Below are 21,780 nucleotides of genomic sequence, written 5' to 3' on the forward strand. Positions count from 1 at the left end.
AGGACTTTAGTGCGAAACAAACTACTAGAATGGAATCACTGGGTAGCGAGAGTTGCTAATACTAACCTGCAACATGGTAATCATGGTTTTGTTTGGAGACAAAATAAAACGGGGACGTTCACGGTTAACTCAACGTATAGTTACATAATCAGTAATGGTTTAAACGTCCAACAAGTTGGCGGCTAAAGATCCCTTTGAGGATTAAAATCTTTCTTTGGTTCTTTAAAAGAGAGGTCATTCTTACTAAGGACAATTTCGTAAACAAAAATTAGAATAGCGACAGGTCAGGTTGTTTTTGTGGCAAATGTGAAACCATCCAATAGCTTTTCTTTCAATGCTCATACGCCATTTTTTGGAGAGCAGTCCATATAATCCACCTCAAAACACCCAACACTTATTTAGTGAATAGTATTCATGGCACTAGTACAATACGAGTTTTCAGAGATGTCATATATAATCGCTTTCTGGACACGGGCAATATGTCCGGGTCACAATCTTCGTCACTGTAAATCAAAATTTTGTGAGGCGGGCATTAATTCCTATCTCCAGAAATGAATCACAAGAAGAAAAAAGCTCATTGGCGAACTCGAGCCTAAGCCCAAGCCTGATCCCACCAACGTAGCCACCATCTCCATCATATGGACTTTCGCCAGTGTTGCCGTCCTCGCCGTATTGACCGTTGGTGGAGGCTCCGGCCTGTGTGCCACCGGAAGGAGGTTGAGCCCGAGCGCTGCCGGTGGACCTCGAGCCCGCCGCCGGTAGGAGGTTTAGAACGTGCGCTGCTAGTCGATCTTGAACCCGTCATCGGCAGGAGGCACGGACGGACCTATAGGGTATGCAGGGTGGGCCACTGCATACCCTGGGGTCCGCCAGTCATAGAGATAGGTAGAAATTTTCAATGTAAAAAAATGCATAAGAATTTTTTTTGTTTACCGAATTGCATAAGAATTTTTTTTGCTGCGCATACCCAGAGGTAAAAACCTAGGTCCGTCACTGGTAGGAGGTTGAGCCCGCACGCCATTGGTGGATCTTGAACTCACCGCCGGTGGATCTCAACCCCAAATACCGCGGGATCTTTAAGTGTCACCACTGGATCTTCACCTCACCACTAGCTACTACACATCTGCTTCATTACAACCATACCGCCACCAACTGCATCGATGATGCACGTCACCGGGACCGCCGCTGGTGGATCTCGTGCGTTGGGTGCTACGACTGCTGGATCTCGTGCGTGGGGTGTTGCCATTGCCCTGAGGGAGGAGGGGTGGAGGAAGGGATGGGGATTGACTGCGCCGCTGCAGACACGCTTAGATGCTAGAACGAGAGAAGTTGGGCGAGAATGAGAGAGATGAAACCCTAACACTTATACTCAGGAACGTAGATAGGTTGAGCTGGGTTTTGGTGCAATTAACACTTGAATAGACACTCTTAAGAGGTCCACCTAACACTTGAATATACACTCTTTAGAGGGCCGCCTCTGAAAAAGCCTATTTTTAGAGGCGGACCGCTTAAGAGGTCTGACTCCGAAAATGGATTTTGAGAGACGAGTAATTTTTTTGGTGTTTTTGTAAAAAAAAAAAAATGACCACGTCTGTAAATCAATTTTGAGAGATAGACAATTTTTAGGTGTCTTCGTAAATAAAATGACCGCCTCTGAAAATCGTGATGTATTTTGGGAGGCATGTAAATTTCATGACAGCCTCTATCAATAAGATTAGTTTGTCTTCCAAAATCTTTTTAGTAGTACTGTGGAAAAATAAAACTTTTTGATCCCTTTTACTGGTCGGTGCGATGGCCATTTTATAGTCAATATGGATATCAAGGAACGAAATTGTTTTTGACAATTGTCGACTCAAATCTCTTTTGGAGATTCTATTCAGGGACCTATTGGCTTCGGTTCTGTGTCCCAATTGCAATGGTGTGAGGTTCAACAAACACTCATGGTAGGGGATTGCCAGACTCTGGAGACTGCCACAATGCGAGTCTTTGCGTCCTATGGATGTCCTTCAACCTTTAGAATTGGGTTTTGAATTGTTCTTAGAAACTTTGTTTGTTTTGATGCGTTGAGTTGTAATAAGATGGTATGATTCCTCTTCAATAAGAATGAAGCCAGAAACCTCTTTCCCAGAATTCATTCTTTCAAATACAGTATATATCATCGGGACTGCAAGTTTGAAATTGGAGCCCAAATTTTATTCTTTATTGTTAAAACTTGGATTTTTTATAAGAGGACACTCAAAAGAGTGCCTAACAAATCATATATCACAAGGAAAACAAAGGCCAGTACAAAAGATGGACAACAAGACATAAAAAGTCCTCCTCTAAAAAATAAGACTATTAAAGACCAAAAAGGTCGTCTTCTTCCTTCGGTCATCCACTGCTTGCTGGAGCTTGAAGATCGCCCTGAAGAGACAGTAAAGAAAAGGGACACCTGCAAACACCCTCGTCAAACAAGGCTTTCAAGACTGCAATAGCCACTCATCGCTGATGATGAGATCTAAGACCCACTGAAAGAACATTGGCCGGAGCAATCCTCCAAGGAACGCAGGCTTACAATTCTTCACCATTAGAACAGAGTTTTGAAGATGCTAGACCTTGCTATAGAACACACCAAAAGAAAAGATCCAGATTGCCACATCGAAAGCCAACCAACCGCTTCCTCTAACAAGGACACAAAATACCAAGATCTGAAGAGGATCAACAGATCTGACACACGAAATTCTCACTGGCCCTTCGTCGACACTAGATCGAACGTCGTTGAGGTAGGAGAGGCCAGAGAGACCTTATTTCAAAGCACCGTCGTCACCACCACCTCGTCGATGACACCGGAATCAAACCCTAAGTCAACAAGGATCAACAAACCTAACTGAAAACAAAGGCACCGGGTCCCCGCTCCTCTGTCCACCGGCGAGATCGCTGGTTAGGAGAGAGGAGGACCAAGGCGATATCGTGGAGAGGGAGGCGGCGGCGGTGGCTGGATTGAGGGAGTAGGTCTGGTGGCAGTTAAAGTTGCTCGGTCAGCAGGGGTTTCATTAAAACTTGGATTTAGTACAGTTGAAAGGTGTTGTTTGTCTGTGTTCAATGTCTTGGTCTGTTTGTGATGCATGTAAATATTTTTTCCACGTCTCCAATTTTAGGCAAGTGAAATCTCTGATCGAGTTGCTCTCAGTCAATGGTTCCCTGGAAAATCCTCAGATTATTACTCTATTTTTTATATATCGTATTAGATTTGCTTTAAGTTAAAATATTTTAAATTTGACCATCAATTTTAAAAAATCCATACAATTTTACAACACATGAACGTACTTCTCATAGTGAATATGTTGTTAACCTGTACAATTTTTTTAAAATTGATGGACAAAGAAATCTTCGACTTAGGACAAACGACATGTAAAAGAAAGGAAGTAGAAGAGCACATCCCGGCGATTAGAGTTATCAAAACAATCAACCAAATTGAAGATCATATCGGCGCTTCCACATCCGGGCCCATGCCTGAATTGAATTTCACATGGCGGATTGAAAGGTCGACAAGATGGCACATGAAACACTTGTACGTCGTACTACTCATCTGCCTAGAAATTATAAGCATATTGGACGAGAGCAAAAGTCATACAAAATTAATTGTGATTCTTAATTTCTCTTATAATTTGAAGCCATTTTCTAAAAATCAATATGGTTTTAGAGACACTTTGAATACAAATCTGTAAGCCAGTTTTATGTCCTAAATTTACATATAATTTGACTTATTGTTTATCACAATTTATAAAATTTTGTTACATAAAAAAACAATTGTAGAGATGCCCCTTTTTCTTCGATAGAGGCCGCTCAATCTAAAACCACCTCTAAAACTGGTTCCCAATCGAGCCACCTCTAGAAATGCATTTGTAGGGGCGAATGGTATTTTTAGCCGCCTCGACAAATGTCTCTACAAATGAAAAAGTTGTCAACTATAGTGTTTTATATGAAAAAGTTGTCAACTATATGAGAGGACTTCAAACCCTAAATCCTACGTTTCTGAAAGTAGGTATAACACAGTAAAATTCATAATTTTTTAAATGATGTCAAATAAAGATAAACTTTATATCAAAGTTTTATATACCAAAGAGGTCTACAACTTTGTAGTTGACAACTTTAGCATTTAAAATCATTTGGATCAAGCAAATTCTTTTTGTAGTTCTGTGGGGGGTATAACCCTAGGTACCCACAGCAATGAACATGGGCCGCACCGCCAGGGGAGGTCCAACCCATAAGATCAAGGCCTACGGTGCTCGGCTCTGGTCGATGTGCCACCGCAAGGGAATCAGAAGATATCTTGGCGGTGAAGGAAGATCTGTTCGGATATGATAGATATCGTATTCCTTGTAAATACTTACCACATAGCCGAATAGATCTAGACTTAAACCGACCTGTAACCCTACCCTCCAGACTATATAAGGCGGGTAGGGACCTCTCTCGAAGGCATCTCATATTCAATACAATCCACCAAAGACATAGGACATAGGGCATTACGTCGATCAGACGGCCTGAACCTGTCTAAATCGCTTGTCTCAGCGCTTGTGTCACCATCCGGCTCCTATTACACGCACCTCCACCGATTCATCTACTACCGTGGGCATACCCCTCGGTAGACTGGCGACAATATTTCATTGACAGTGGCGCGCCAGGTAGGGGGTGTGCATGCAGATTCCATGGCGAGCCAGATGGTCCGCTTCCCGAGCCAGGCCAGACCTTCATGATCGAATCTAGGTCATCGGTGCCGACGGCGTCGAGGAAATCATGGAGACGGTGTAGAATCACACTACACCAATCGTGCCAACATCTACAATGACATCTTCGATCTCGGCGCCTTGCCGCTGGGTTAGGAGATCCATCAGCAATGATGATCTGATCGCATCCATCGATCAGGTCACAGACCGCTTAGCTGAATGCCAACTCCTCGTGGATTCGGTCTTAGATCAATCAAGAGCGAGCGACGAAGTTCCTGCACTCCAAGGTCACCAGGTCACTAATGCTGAGCACCCTGCTCTTGCATGTCGTCCGAGGTGGCAAGATGAAGATTTGGTGATCACGGCAACTACGGAAGGGCGTACCATTCAACGCCGACCACTCCCCGCCCGGACGTAGAACATGATGAGGCCCTATTCTTTTGGGCTGGTGGGTGTGGATCTGATCTGTCAAGAGGCCCTGCACCATCTTTTTGTCGACCACACCAAGCGTAGATACGTCAATGACCTCTACCAGATCGACCTCCCTGAGGCCGACCAGCCTGCGCCAACGGTAAACATGGTGCAAATCCGGCAGCTTCCGGATGACACGCTCCATACAATCCTGGAGGAATGCCCCGAGCCATACTCCGAGGCCTCTACCAGTAGCTGCCCATCTTTCCATCTAGGTTTTGGGAGAGTGTTTTTCATGGTTAGCCATGACAGCATTGCCATCGATGGAGAGACTAGTGTCCAGTGCCATGAGTGTGAAGCCAGGAACACTAATCGCCAATGACGTCTCAATGAAGAAGCAGAAAATGCCGCCCAAGCCGCTAGAGGTGGCCCACCGCCTCTGGCCCGTAATCTCCAACAAGAGTTCCTCATGGTGGACAATCAACGAGTGGAGCAGACGCTGAGCGCCAATCTGGCTATGGCCACCCATGATTTGGCTAGACTCCGACAAACATCGGAGATACTCAAGATTCTAGCTCTACTCAAAGCAGCTCAGGCCTAGGTCAATGACATCCAGAATTGGATGTGGCCACCCATGAATTGGCTAGACAGCGAGGCCATCTCCGCTTTCACCAGAGGACTCCATCACCATTAGGAGTTGTGCTCCAAACTTTACCGCAAGAGGTCCCAGATCATCGGCGAACTCCTCAAGGTTGCAAACTTGTACGTAGACTCCGAAGAAGCTGATCAGTAGTTCAAGGACGACGTTGCTCATGCTTCCCACTCAGATCGCTACCCACATCATGATAATGATAGCCACGAAGAACGGCGTTATGAAGATCATGGCATGAGCTATGACGACGGTGAACGCCGTCATAATGATTAGCCAGAGGGATCATGGGCTGTACAGCCATGTCACCATCGACCAGAAAACTCCATCAACACTGTAGAGCTGCCACGTGCTAAGCAAAATTTCAATGCTGCCTATGATGAACTCCTTGACGGTCCAAGCTTAATTCACAAGAACAGCAAGCACACCATGAGGCAATGCTATGGAATGACCAAAGCTTTCCGCAATGAGTAGTAGAAATGGCAAACGCGCAAGGATGACATGTTAGACGACGGCAAAGGGGAGGAGCGTCCTAAGGACGTGCGACCCACTGCCCAAGATGCCAACAAGACTGTCACCACAATCTCCAAAGGGTACACCACCTCTGAGAGCAAATGGCAGTAGAAGCTCACCACTCGGCAGGTCATGTCAATCACCCAATACGGCACGGTCGCCGATCCCAAATATCTAGACTGGTCGGAGTATCCTATTACATTTAGTAGGGCAGACCAGTGGGTAGATATCCCATACCCAGGGCGTTTCCCACTTGTGTTAGATCCCACCATCCGCAATGTGTGGTTCAAGAAGGTCCTCATCGATGGTGGGAGTGCCCTCAATATCCTCTTCGCTGGAACCCAAACTGAGTTAGGCCTCAAAAAGGATGATCTCATCCCTGTTGATTCTCCGTTCTGGGGTATTGTACCTGGTAGAGCATCCCAACCTTTGGGGTAGATCACCTTGCCAGTCCAGTTTGGCACCGCCGACCACTTCCGTATTGAGTACGTGAACTTCTTCATGGTGGACTTCGACACCACTTACCACGCCATTCTTGGCCAACCAGCTCTCGCCAAGCTCATGGCCATGCCCCATTATGTCTACCTGGTGTTGAAGTTCCCGACGGAATAGGGTGTTCTCACCCTATGTGCCAATGTCTCCACCACCTACGACTGCGAAAGAGAAGGACTCGCCATCGTTGATGCGATGGATCTCTCAGCCAGAATGGAGGCTTGCATTGCCAACTCCAAGAAGGTCCATACATCGTCAAGGCTATGACCCGACCAGGATCATATAGGCTCTGAGATCAAAACAACATTGACATCCCTAATTCCTGGCACATCGAACACCTTAGGTGTTTCTATCCTTGAGATGTTCTACAAAAGATATGCACCCCTTATGTATTTATGCATTTCAATAATGATTTTCTCCATGACGTTTTCTCCATTTGTTGTTTTCTCCGTAATTTTCCTCCAATTATCTTTTTTTTCTCCATGCTAAACATCTTTAAGATGATGCTTTCTATCACCATTCAATTCACCGACCAGCCACGTTCTCATTTGTGTTATCTAGAAGTAGTCCTGTTCTCGATTTAGCACCTAAACATGCATGGGCAGTAGCGCTCTGCGTCATGGGCGGTCGGCAGTGGCTCCTCGGTGATGCCTATATTCCTAAGCGTGCACACGAGCTAAGCTCTTTACGCCATGTGGTGTGGGATAGCCAGGGCTGATAACAAGATAAAGGACTAACAATGCATCATTAATATTAAATATTAACACTTTATACGTACTAAACACTAAAGTTTCATTTACAACTAATCGGCATAATGCCGATAAGCCTATTACATTCTAAGTTGTCATGGTTCATTGCCAGCATCGCCGAATACATCCATGTCGTCCGCCAGTTTGATCGCTGAATCGGACACCTCCTCCTCCAGCGTAGTGATTTGCTCGTCACTCAGATTTTGGGCAAAGCCACCGTCGATTCGTTTGAGCTTTACCGAGGGGTAGATTGACTAGACAACCGCCAGTGCGTGGCCCATGGCAGAACAAGCGATGCCATGAGCATAGTGCTTAAAGTTCTCCAGCACCGACTTGCACCTCTCCACGATGATGTCCAGCCGCGGCGCTTTGTCGGGCTCCGGCACTTCTTGGTCGATGAGATCCAGCATGGGTTTTATCCCGTTGGAGATGGTCTTCAACTTTTCTTTACTGGCCTCTAGTTGGAGCTCAAAGTCGTGGAACTGCGCCTGACTATTGGTTTGGATCACTGCAGACAAGAAGGGCAATCGTTTTAAACACATTTCTTATAGCAAGAGGGGTTTTGTCATAAGGAATAAATTACGGTTTAGTTCTTTGGCGAGTTGTTCTTTTGCCGTCAGAGCTTCATCTCTTTCTTTCTCTGCTAGCACTTTGGCTTCATGTGCTAGCAGAGCTTGGGTCTCCGCCTCCACCTTGGCATCACACGCCAGGTGTGCTTTGGTCTCTGCCCACTTCATCTGGTGTGCGCGGTTCTCAGAGATCTTCATTAGCTTCTGCGACAAACAACAGTTAACTGCATAATCTCCAACTTCAATTGGTCGTGTAGACTAACTTACTTCAATCAGGTCAGGCACTGATGCGAGTGCCACCCAATGCTCCTTCACCTTCACTTGCGCCTCCTCGTCCTCCACCACCTCAATCGTATCTCCGCGGCACACAAAGGTCCACAAAAGATGAGGAGGAGGATCCCGGGTATTTGGTGCTTCGCGCTCAATTTCTTCAATTGCCTCTGGTGACTCCCTCGCCTACCTTGGCAATAGGTCAGCTTGTGGTCGAACGTAGGGGCCAATATCCATTATTGGCATTAGAGCCCGTGGACTGGCCCTTGGCTCTGGGCGACTGGTTGGCTTGGTAGCAACATCTGCATTCATTTGCTCTGGGTGCTCGGGGACTTTGGCTCGGGGACCAGCCTGGTTTTCGGGTATTTGTCATGTTTTCTCTGGCTGTCCTGCCCTAGCACCCCGAGCATCGACAGTCGTGGCACTCGGCTCGATGTCCTGCTGAGCATCGCTAATGTCAATTGGGTAAAGTTCCTCGGTCGATGCTTCCCTGCGATATGATGTCGTATCATCAATACTTCCACTTTGGTTATGCTTGGACTAAGTCTGGGGCAGAGACATTTACTTGTTGGATCGCATGCGTGCAGCTCTGAACGGCCAAGGCCTATTGGAGCTCCCCTGTCCTTTAGTTGCCGGCATGAATCTTGAGAACACATCGGAGGCGGCCGATTCGCCTCTAGCGCTTCTGACCTTGCCACGGTGGCTTTCCCAGTCGAAGCCCCTCGTCTAGGCTCAGGGACATCACCCCGAGTGGATCTCTGGTTGGCTGTGCCTTGGGCTGGACAGTCGGAGGTTCTGGCGGTCAGTGTTGGAGCGGTCATCCGCTCAGCTTGTTGCTGCAGCATCTTGCCTATGTCTTCATCATCTTCCAATCAATCCACAATGACTTGTTGGCATGCCGAAGGCTCTCTAATCGAGATTCCACCCCTCTTGTGTGGTGGCAGAGTGTTTGTTTTTTCTTCTTCTTCACCGGTTCTGCTCAGGCCAGTTGTCTCCTGCGCAACGGTTGCCGATGCCTGGGAGTTTCCTCCACCATGTCTTTGGATGAGGACGATGAGCTGCTCTCCAAAGGAGGACCGGCCGGAGCTTGGGTTGCACGGGCATCTACGCCCTTTGGCCAGGTCCCATCCGGCATTTTGGAGACATACATAGCATGATCCCGTCCACAAGTTTTCAAGAAGATGTTTCAACATCAACAAGATTTGACATTACAAGGACTGTTAAAGGTATACTCTTACCAGTGGTGGTGGATTCGTGATGTTGTATGCCACTCGCTGTGCCGTGTTGCATAGTTTGGTCTTACTTGAAAGGGGAATTTTGCCGTGGGACACTAGAAAAAACTGTAATTGGCCACTGCACACCGCCAACGACGAAATATGCTAGGTACCATTATAAATTTGTGGTTCTTTGCTGAGACACACCGCGCCGATTATTTTATTAATTTTGTAGATTTTAGGAGAGAGAAGGTTGAGGAAATGTCTTGTTTGCCCTCGCCTTCAACCTCCAGCCCTTGGCTGATATTTGCCGTAACACACCGCCGCCGCGGGAACTACAGGAGCCTCATCGACTGGGGCCTCGTGCCGTTCAAGGAGGCTCCTGTAGTTCCTGCGCATGTACGCGTGCACCCCCCGCCTCGTGTCAAGCGTGCCGAGCTAGGCGCACGCACCGAGGACGGCCACGAACGTCGCGTCGTCCGGGCGCACGCCCGCGCGCTGCATCTCCCGAAACAAGTCCAGCGCCTCGCCGTGCTCTCCAGCGTGTACGAGCGCCGCGACCATGGTGTTCCAGGACACGACGGTCTTGGCCACCGGCATCCCTCGGAACCACCGGCGCGCCGCGGCCACGTCGCCACACTTGGCGTACATATCCAAGAGCGTGTTCCACACCACAATGTCGAGCGCGACGCCCGCCGCCATGATGCGCCGGTGCGCCTCCCGGGCGAGCGCGAGGTCCCTCGCCTCCGCGCAGGCTGCGAACCCGGCTGCGCCGGCCACCGCGTCGACGGAGACGCCGCTGCCGTCCAGCTCCAGCATCACGAAGAACAGCGCCACGGCATCGTGGGCAAGGCCCAGCCTCGCGTGCCCGGTCACCATGGCTGTCCAGGAAACCACGTCCGGGCCATCGCCTGGGAACACGTCGAACAGGGCCCCCGCGGCCCCGCGCTCGCCGGTGAGGCCATTGCGGACGGTGCGCTCGCGGTCCAGACCGAGCTTGGTTGCATGGGCGTGCACTGCCACCGCCACCGCAGCGGAGGACGCGGGCAGCGCCTTGATGAGCGCCCGGAGGCCGTGGGAGTCGGCTGGGGCGCCTCGCCGGAGCGACGCCGCCACAACGTCGGCCTTGGGGTTTCCATGCCCGTGATGGTGAACCTGCTGCTGCAATACTGGATAAGGTGCCATGGATGGCCGTGCAGCATGCACAGTTCACCCTGTGGTGGACTCGTGTTCTTGGAATCATGGATAAGAAACGAGAGGCTGACGTGTGGGGCCGAACGAGTGTTGCAGACAAGCTGGACCGCGCGTTCGCGGTTGGATGTGGGTCAGTGTGATGCCTCTGTGCAGGCGCCAATTTCTTGCTGGCATTTGAAATGCTGCATCTCCCGGAACAGGTCCAGCGCCTTCTTCGCGGAGCAGCAGACCTTGAACGGCGTCCTTGAACGGCACGAGGCCCCAGTCGATGAGGCTCCTGTAGTTCCCACGGCGGCGGTGTGTTACGGCAAATATCAGCCAAGGGCTGGAGGTTGAAGGCGAGGGCAAACAAGACATTTCCTCAACCTTCTCTCTCCTAAAATCTGCAAAATTAATAAAATAATCGGCACGGTGTGTCTCAGCAAAGAACCACAAATTTATAATGGTACCTAGCATATTTCGTCGTTGGCAGTGTGCAGTGGCCAATTACAGTTTTTTCTAGTGTCCCACGGCAAAATTCCCCTACTTGAAAAGAGCTCCAGGAGGTGAATATCGACGTCGCCCTAATTTATCTTCTCGGGGGCTTCCAGAGCGGTATCTTCATCACCTGTATATTCCTACGCAGGGTGGAACCTCTCCTTGCTCGGCTAGATCCAGCGTACGACAAAGTTGATGGCTACACCAACTTTGTCAAGATTGTTATGCATCTGACCTAGAATTTGCAGGAGCTCATCGACCTAGGTCATCTCCGAACTGGTCGGTCTTGCCGACTAGTTTGCGCTTGGCACTGCTAAATGGTCTATGTCGGCCAATAGGCTCGGTTTAGTATTTTGGATATAGAACCACTTAGCATTCCATCCCTTCAATGACGTGTTGAGAGGCACTTGTATGTATTCCTTCACCATGCCATCCCTCAGTTGCAGATAAACTCCGCTGACAAATTTGGGGGACACAGATCCAAGGAAGGGTTTGAGGTAGAAGAAATAGCGAAAGAGGTTGAGGTGCGGAGCGATTTCAATGAATAATTCACATAGATTGATGAAGAGGGAGATATGAAGAATGTTGTTGGGATGGAGATGGCAAATGTTAATGCCATAATAGCCAAGAAGCTTCCACAGGAAAGGATGCATAGGAATCCCAAATCCACGAATGAAATAAGCCTCGAATACAACAAGTTCATTGGTATCGGGGGTTGGGAACGGTTCACCTGCAGCGGGGCGCCATCCTACGGTTACTTAATCTTGAAGGATGCCTTCAAACACCATTTTTTCCAGGGTCTCCCGGGTGATGGTAGATCTGACCCACTCTTGGTCGCGGCAGACCTCGCCGGTACTCTCCACCACCTCCCTCCTTGCCTTCTTCAGGCTCGAGCGGCTGCGTTTCTTCCCACCCTTCGCCATGGATCAGATCTGTTTCAATTTGGCTACGCTCAGATTCGATTGAGGAGGCGCTGCGATTGTAATGTGACTGTAGTAGGGTGTGCGAAGGCAAAGCACCGAGTATTTTGCGGTTTCAAGAAAGGGGACGCGCAAGGAGGAATGAGGGAAGTGCGCCGCGACGGGAAAACTCGTATGGTTCGACCCCGACCCTTCACCTTTAGGGTTTTTGGGAAGCTGCGCTGACTCCGCCGCGTTGTTCGCACCCCTCCAACTTCTCCATCAATGGTTATTGGGCCGGTTTAATGGGCCTTCGGGCATACTGAATGGCCAAGCCTATTTTGTCGGTCTACTTCTCCAATTTTGCCCTGATATAGTGCTAAGCACTCTCCATGTTCTCCACGGTATAGTGCTAAGCACTCTCCATTTTCTCCATGGTTTAAGTGCTAAGCACTCTCCATGTTCGCCACTGTATAGTGCAAAGCACTCTCCAAATTTTGCCACGGTTAAGTGCTAAGCACTTCCCATGTTCGCCATGGTATAGTGCTAAGCACTCTCCATGTTCGCCACGGTTAAGTGCTAAGCACTTCCCTTGTTCGCCACAGTTAAGTGCTAAGCACTTCCCATGTTCTTCACAGTTTAAGTGCTAAGCACTCTCTATTTTCTCCACGGTTTAAGTGCTAAGCACTCTCCATGTTCGCCACGGTATAGTGCTAATCACTCTCCAAATTTCACCACGGTTAAGTGATAAGCACTTCCCTTGTTCGCCATGGTATAGTGCTAAGCTAGGACTCAGTTATTCTAAATAACTGCTCATTGATATTCTTTCCTGACACCAGGTGCATTCTTCACCTATTGTCAGGCTCGGGAACTACAATGTATACATTGCACCTTGCGTTGCTTGTATCAAATTTAATGGTTGGCTAAGTTCCCTTTTTCTTTCTCAGTTGTTGATATTCTTTGATCCTGACACCAGGTGCTTTCTTCACCTACTGCTAGGCTCGGGGACTACAATGTATACATTGCACCTTGCGACGCATGTATCAATACTAACATCCTCTTTGACTAAGTCATGGATGATGATCATCTGACTTTGCCAACGAAGCCTAAGTGTGTACACTTCACCTAAGGTGGACAATTTTTAAAATTTTAAACTTTAGCTCCTTACATCCTTTTGGCAAGGCTTACTTGAGTATGTTCGAGGCTTGTTGACCAGTTAAATTGGTTGGCACTTCATTTTGTTGATCGGATTACCAGTTAAACTGGTCAGCACTTTATTTTGTTGATCGGATTACTAGTTAAACTGGTCGGCACTTCATTTTGTTGATTGGATTACCAGTTAATCTGATCAGATTGCCAGATTAACTGTCTAACTCCTAGTTAAACTGCTCGGACCTGCTCAAGACGGCGTTGCTCAGCGGATACAAGGCGCTCGGGGACTAGCTGTGGGGGGTATAACCCTAGGTACCTACGACAATGAACATGGGCCGCACCGCCAGGGGAGGTCCAGTCCATAAGACCAAGGCCTACGGTGCTCGGCTCTGGTCGGCGTGCACCGCAAGACAATCAGAAGACATCTTGGTGATGAAGGAAGATATGTTCGGATATGATAGATATCGTATTCCTTGTAAATACTTACCATATAGCCGAATAGATCTAGACTTAAACCGACCTGTAACCCTACCCTCCAGACTATATAAGGCGGGTAGGGACCCCCCTCGTAGGCATCTCATATTCAATACAATCCACCAAAGACACAAGACGTAGGGTATTACGTCGATCAGACGACTTGAACCTGTCTAAATCGCTTGTCTTTGCGCTTGTGTCACCATCCGGCTCCTGTTACGCACACCTCCACCGATTCATCTACTATCATGGGCATACCCCTCGGTAGACTACCGATCATATTTCGTCGACAAGTTTTGACATCCCAAATGACCTCTGATGGAAAAACGACCAAAACCAAAATTGTAGATGCCGAAAAAATGTAAAACACTATAGTTGATAACTTTTTTCATTTGAAATAAAGTATGGTTCAAAAATATAGTTTGAAGTCCTCGCATACTGAATTTAAAATTTTCCAAACAACTTCGGATGGAAAAACGACTAAAACCAAATTTCTAGATCTTGAAGAGTTATACAACTTTGTAGTTGAAAACTTTTTCATTTGAAATCATCTATCCAAAGAAAATTATGTTTGAATTTCTTACATTTGAAATTCAAAATCTTCAACGATCAAAACCAAAGTTGTTTATGGTTGAAAAACTTTTCATTTAAATTAATTCATTTATTGTCTCAAACACTTATTTTAAAATCGAACGTAGATGCTGCGAGGAGAATTTTTTTTTGATATGGACATAAATGACTTTGTGATGGAGTGGTTAGGAGAGATACATAAGAGACTGCAGGCCGTGGATTCGATCCCAAAAATCATGTGACTTGTGGCTATCTGGTGGAGCCTCGTTGAATTAATCTTTTTTCTATTTTTTTGCCTGAATTATGATTTAAAAAAATGATTTTTAGAGGTAACTCGTTTTCCAGCCGGCCCTAGAAATGTCCGGCTGCCCCTAGAAAACCATCCAGAACTATCCTAAAAATCCTATGTGTAGTAGAGTTTGACTTTTCCTGAGATACGCTATCTGAGTTTATTGAACTAGAAGAATTCTCCGCGCATTGCTGCAGGAATTTAGGATGTAATTTATATGATGAATGAAGAAAATATTATAGAACAGGGAAGCAATGCATACTAGCTATAAGGTTATTTAGGGGTAGCATGATGAAATATAATACAATTTGTATCCTACAGGTAAAACATTATATGATTATCAGGTGGTTTGTAAAACATAATTTCTATTAGGACCTTCTAAAATTTACATTGAGCAAGATGAAACATTTGAGGCATCTTTCGTACTTTAGCAATTAATATTAACTGATAAAAATCATGATTTTGAGGCTCCTATTATACATATATACTAAAAAGAGGAATGATGATCTGTCGCGTTGCTGCAGGATTTTTTTAGAAATATATAGCAAACTGTGTAATAAGGAACTATAATTAAAAACCATTAGTACCAACAGTGGACACATTTTATATGGCATATAAAACACACATGTGCGCAGAAGTGCATCAGCATAATCCCCATACCAACCTTGAAAGGCGCTCAGCATATAAGAAGTGTGTGCGTTGAATATCTGAATGGCATAACATAATTCTTAATCATATAGGATTAGTGTGTCTCGGATAAACTATGAGCACATGTCATTTTTTATTTGAACACGTGAGAACGTGCCCAAAATTCAAATGGTGTGGTTTATCCTCTAATAATACTTTAAATTAAACTTGTGATTGTGCTGATTCTATCGATAGAACTAAAACGTCAAATTCGTACAAACAAAAAAGGCTGGATATCTGCAGCAAAATAAAGAAATAAGTGAGCAATCATGTTAAAACAGTAAGGAGAAACTAACTGTAGAATCAAATTGAAAAAAAATGGATGATTATATATTACATGTAACACACTGAGGCAAGAGAGAAATACCTGACCGTGATTTGTGGAGAATATAGTTTCTGGGAGAGAATTGATTCTCTAGCAACAGAGAAAGAGAAAGCATGTGCAACAGCGGTACTCCTGAATTTGTTGCGATACTCACATATGAGCCGCATGTGGTGAACCCTATAGATTGATGGCATATGCTGCATGGTGCCAGACTGTCAGTTAGTTTGCATTCTGCCTCTACACGATAGTAGCAGTAGACACAGCTGTGCGGTGGCTTCCGACGAGGTAATAAAATATATATGGCATTGGGTTGATGAAGCGGCCGGTATGGTTAAATTCCAATTTATTGCGTGGAGTCAAAGGCTGTCTATGTACATGATGGATAAATACTGTTACATGACCCGTGGTTCCTCGATGGTTTTGCCGCAATTATTTAGATGTCTCTTTATTCTTCGTTGGTCTTTGGTGGGAGTGCAATTTATAATTAAGCTTAGTGACTTGGTGAGGTCTTAGTGATGATGTGGCTTCACGAGATTGTAGAGAAATATTGTGGTAGTGTTTTGCTTTATAAGAGATAGAGATTTCTCTTAGTAGCCTGATCATAATTGCACCAAACGCTACTCGTGGAGGCTCACATATGTCAGAAATTGAACTCAATGACAAGTCGCTGCCGAGCCATTGATTTCGAAGAACGGGATTATCGTTTTGCAGATATCCAACCTGCTCGCTTGGTCGAATTTGACTTATAAGCAATGATTGATCAGCCAACGAACATTATTTTTCTCTCACATCAAACCAGCCAACAGTACTTTTAGCCATGGCTTATAAGCCAAATCAGACCAAACGAACAGGGCGATCGTTCGATGCAAGGTAATAAATAGCGGCGGTAGCCGCCGTAATAGTGGTAGTGGTCCATTGCCGCTACCACTATAGGGTAGTGCTACGAACTTTGCAGGTTGGAACTTTGTGACCACAATTCTGAATAGCGGGGCAATATCGCGGGTCGTAATTGCACGTAGCATGCCGCAGTAGCGTGACCAGGCCGATGATGTTATTCTTCTGACAATAACAACGAGTTGGATGATTCCCTGATGTCTGGAGTGGGTGCTCGATCTATTCGTATTTATAGAGGTCAGGAGGTCAGGGCTGAGGCACTACTGGATTCAGGTTCTTTGCCGAGTACCTGAGGCATTCGGCAAAGGACAAATTGCACTCGACAAAGCCTTTGCCGAGTGCGGCACTCGACAAAGAACACACGGTAAAAAATTGATCGGCAAAGTCCTCTTTGCTGAGTGTCTTTTATCGGGCACTCCGCAAAGGCTTTGCCGAAAGCCCCGGAGCACTCGGCAAAGAAAAGCGATCGTCACGACGCCGGCCCCGTTGACGGTGGCTTTGCCGAGTGCCAACCCTGCAGGCACTCGGCAAAATTTTTTTTAGTTTTTTTAAAAAAATTCTTTGCCGAATGCCCCCTGGCCGGCGCTCGGCAAAGTATGATTTTTTTTAAAAAAAATTCTTTGCCGAGTGCCCTCTTGACGACACTCGGCAAAGTTTGAATTTTTTTTAAATTCTTTGCCGAGTGCCCTCTGGCCGGCACTCGGCAAAGTTTGATTTTTTTTTAAAAAAAATTCTTTGCCGAGTGCCCTTTTGCCGACACTTGGCAAAGTTTGAATTTTTTTTAAAAATTCTTTGCCGAGTGCCCTTTGGCCGGCACTCGCCAAAGTTTGAATTTTTTTAAAAAAATATTCTTTGCCGAGTGCCATGGTCATGACACTCGGTAAAGCTGGAAAAATGGTTTTCCGAACGCCTATTTTTCCAGCTTTGCCGAGTGCTGTGACCATGGCACTCGGTTGCCGAGTGCAACACTCCGCAAAGTGACCCAAAACGGCAATTTTTTTTACATTCCATCATGACAAATAAATTCATACAATCATATATCTCATCCATCACATATATATCTCATTCATCCACACATCCATTAGCACATATCACATCCATCACAATATATATCACATATATAATAATAAGTGCTCAAGTCCATCCAAATAAATCCACAAGTCCATCAAAGTCCACAAGTGCATCACAAGTATATCACAAGTCCATCACCAAGTGAACAACAAATGAAAAAAATACAACGTGCACTCATCTCGGCCACTGCGACTGTGGTGAAGGCCCAACTCCATCATTCAGAGGTGCATGAGGTGGATTATTCGAACCACCGTCAGATGGAGACTGCACAAAGGAGAAAAGATTGCATGTGAGACAAGATTATTTGGATAGCTAATCTAGGAAGGTAGAGGCCATACAAGCAAAGCACAAGCGAAAGTAAAAAACTTTCATACTCACAGGAGTAGCAGTAGCTGCAGGACGTAGAGTCAGAGGTGGAACCAACAGCCCAGCTGGCAGAGAGAAGCCCACACGTTGCCCAAGCCCTTGTAGGAACTCTGTAATGTCCGTCAGCCTCTGCGCCTGGGCCTGCCGCTCGGCCCGCTTGGCCTCCCGCTCGGCCTCTAGCTGGGCCGCCATCCTCTGGTGCCCGGCCTCCAGCTCCTGATGTTGCATCATTTCTTGTTCTAGCCGGGCCTGCAATATTTCACTCTAATGTTTCAGTAATGCAAAGCTAATTAAGGTGTGTAAAGATCAATGTATGACGAGTAAAACAGGAATAACCTTGAGTGCGTCGACCTGGTGCTGTGCAGCGGTCAGCCGTGTGCGAATGGCCGGGCTCTTGCTCGTGCTCCGTGCTCGGATCTAGGAGAGAGAGGGAGTAGAGGCCGTGTCAATGATGCCATCGCCAAGCCAGAACCGCCCATGCTTCTTGCCTTGTCCCGCCCTCATGACGGCCTCTCCATCGAAGTCCTGGGTGCTAGGATTGTGGTCTGACCCATGGAGTGACCTCACCACCTCAGTGTACTCACTGATGCGGGAGTGGGCGCTCGGGTTCGTGTATGCCTCGGGCGGGTCCTCCAGGTTGAAGGAGATGCCGAACGTCGCCTTGCCCTTATTTGCCATACACCATGCCTAGAAGTCCGAGCAAGCCTAGCCACTATGTGACGTCGACTGCGAGAAAGACAGCACGATGATTAGAAATCAGGCAGAACTGAGCGTCACAATAGATAAATGAATTCGTGTACCCATGCTTGTTTGTATCCGGCGAGGCTGCGGCTGCCTTGATGGTGTGCTGGACCTTGCATCTGCAAACGACGGTCCCGGGCATCCCTATGCATCTTGAGGTACTCCTCCATGAACCACCTCTCCACCATCATCGCCCAGCACTCGGGATACACTTGGCACCACCAGGGAATCATCTACACGTCATCAAGTATTGGACATATAAGAAGATCAAATTAAACCAACTTAATCTCAAAACGAATCAATATTGATGTTCTTCATTTACCTCAAGGTACTGCTCCTAGGTCAGCTACATCTCTCTTGCGTCTTTCTTGGTTTTCCTCCCTCCAAGCTTTGACCCATAGTAGGTTACGATGGCCTGGATGCGCACCTCATGATGCATGTCGGTGACAAGTTTTTTACAGGCTTTGGTAGTCACCTGCTCCGCCCTGGCCTCAAATCCCTCATCGCATCTGTAATAAGTCTGCATACAAAAGCGATGTATCCATTCATTATTTCAAGAAAAGTCTAATGAATGTGACGTATTGAGCAATGTTGTGCGAGGGAGACTTACCCAAAACTTTGCCTTCACCCGCGCCGCCTTGTTGGGGTACTCCGCATCGATGGCGATGGCGTAGTGGTCAAACGAGTAGGCCGGCTTCGTCTTCGATGCGTACGTGACAATGCCGGGGAAGTGTTGCCTGCACAGAAGACCCAGGATGCCGTTGACTAGCCGTGCGCAACCACCCAACACAACCACCCAGTTCCTGCACAAGTGATTAAGAAAAATTATTAGTTTTTTTTTCATCATATCATATGAAGTAGTGGTGATAACATATAAACTTACTTACTTTTGCCCTTCGGGATGAATCACTGGGCTTTGGTGAGGAAGCGGAACCTGTGGGAGGCTCGCGGGACCTCATAAGTAGACACTAGAAGAGGAGTCGGAGGAAGCGGAACCCGTGCCTACCGCCTCCAACTCGTCATCCTCGTGTGGCCCCTCCTCCTCGTCCATCTGCCGAACCAGCTCATCGTCCGACTCGTCCACGGGCGCCACCTCCTCCTTTGACTCCTCCTCACATGGTGTGGGAGGAGACGGCCCCCTCCTGCGTCTGGCGGTCCTCCTCCTCCTCCTCCTCCTCCCGTCCGATCCCTCTGCCGCCCCCTCCGCCTCCTCCTGCAGCCGGCGTGGTCTTTGGTAAATTGAGTTCATGGACCTATGATGGTCGCCCGCCATCTTTGTTCAATCACCTGCAATAAAAAAGAAAAACAAGACGTAATTAGAAATAGGTGCAAAATTGAACAAAACATAATTACAAAAAACATAGTAATACATGTATTAGAAATATTTGCAAAAATGAACAAAACATAATTACAAAAAACATAGTATTACATGTATTAGAAATAATCTTCATGATTGAGATTAGCTGGATCATAGGTCTCGTCATCACTATCAACATTGTCCAACTCATCAACACTATCCGAAGGAGGAATGTTGTCTTCATTGTCATTGCCTAAACATAATCGCTCAAGCATTTGTATGTCCTTCAGATTTCGCACCTCATCTCCAGCGTCCTCGTCATTATCTGTTTCATTGTCTACTTCCATTCCTATCTCTTCGGTTAAGTCTATGTCAAATCTCCTTTGTAGGCCCTCTTATTGATAGAACTCTCCATCATATGTGTTTGGGTTGAAGTTGTAATCTTCATCGTTTGGGATAGGTAGTTTACCGTGTGGCGATACCTTGTGCACAATAGACCAACCCTTAAGATGCTCAGCGTCTTTGCATGCGTATGACATATAATAAACCTGGATGGCCTGTTGAGCCACAATGTAGACATCTTTTCCTAGATAGATAGAATCCTATCGAATCTCGACTAGCCCAAGCTTAGGGGTCTGTCTCGTTACTCTAGGATGAAACCAGTGGCATTTGAATATGACAGGAGTAAGAGGTTTGGAACCATAGAATGATAGTTCATAGATTTCTTCAATTCTTCTATAATAGTCGAGTCCATCAGTGCCGGGCGTAACAACTCCGCTGTTTGTGGTTTTTTGATTGGGCTGACTCTACTCGTAGCTTGCTGTGTGAAAATGATATACATTCATGTCATAACCGGTAAATGACTTGACCCTAACGACACAGCTGTTTGCAACCTGTCTCAGCTCATCACTTATAGGCGCATCAGTTTGGGCTTTCTATTTGAACCAACAAATGAAATCGGGGCTCCCTGGTCCCACACCCTGTGAAAGATGGGTATCATTTTCTTGCAGGGTAGGTTGCCTTGGTCCATGCTAGGATTGATGAAGAAATTCCCTGTACGAACGAGAAACAAGGGGTTGGACGAAGAAACAAGGACATACGGCAAAATGAAACAAGTTCGTTCAGAACTTACCCAATGAACGGTTGCACCTCGACAAGGTTGGTCAACACATATAGCATGATACTGCACCACTCTTCATTTTTCAATTGCTTAGTGGTCGATGCACTTGCGCTTCCGAGTTGCCCTTGGAAAAGGCTGAGGTTTGATTCATTTTCGCCAGCATTGTAACGAGGGGGTGGATTATAAACGCTAGGAAGTTTCTCAGTGTAGTATTTCTCTATGAAGTTCGACACCTCCTCTAGAATGTATGCCTCTACAATGGAAGCCTCAATTTTGGCTTTATTTCTATATTTTTTACGAAGAGTCTTCAGACATCTCTCGATTGGATAGCACCAACGGTTCTGCATGGGCCCCCCATCCGTGCCTCATATAGGAGGTGCACAATCAAATGCTGCATTGGCAAGAAGAAGCTGGGTGGAAAGATCTTCTCCAACTTACAGAGCAACACGGGTGCCGCTTTTTCCAAGTCATCAATGACGGTCCAAGAGAGCTCCTTGGCACAAAGCTGGTGGAATAAGTAGCTCAACTCTGCCAGCACTTGCCAGACATGCTCTGGGACATAGCCTCGAACCATCGCCAGAAGAAGTCGCTCAATCCATATGTGGTAGTCATGACTCTTCATCTCGTTGACTCGCAGAGTGCCTAAGTTCA

At 46.7% G+C, this 21,780-nt stretch overlaps 1 protein-coding gene across 1 annotated transcript; it reads right to left on the reverse strand.

Annotated features, from left to right (window-relative positions):
* Positions 1–10,011: 10,011 nt before the first annotated feature.
* Positions 10,012–10,758, reverse strand: LOC136479703 (pentatricopeptide repeat-containing protein At3g29230-like). Its single transcript, XM_066477475.1, has one exon. It carries the CDS (start codon positions 10,756–10,758, stop codon positions 10,012–10,014), a length of 747 nt encoding a protein of 248 aa, XP_066333572.1.
* Between the last annotated feature and the right edge of the window lie 11,022 nt (positions 10,759–21,780).

This window comes from Miscanthus floridulus, chromosome 9 (assembly GCF_019320115.1).
Source record: "Miscanthus floridulus cultivar M001 chromosome 9, ASM1932011v1, whole genome shotgun sequence".
NCBI lineage: Eukaryota > Viridiplantae > Streptophyta > Magnoliopsida > Poales > Poaceae > Miscanthus > Miscanthus floridulus.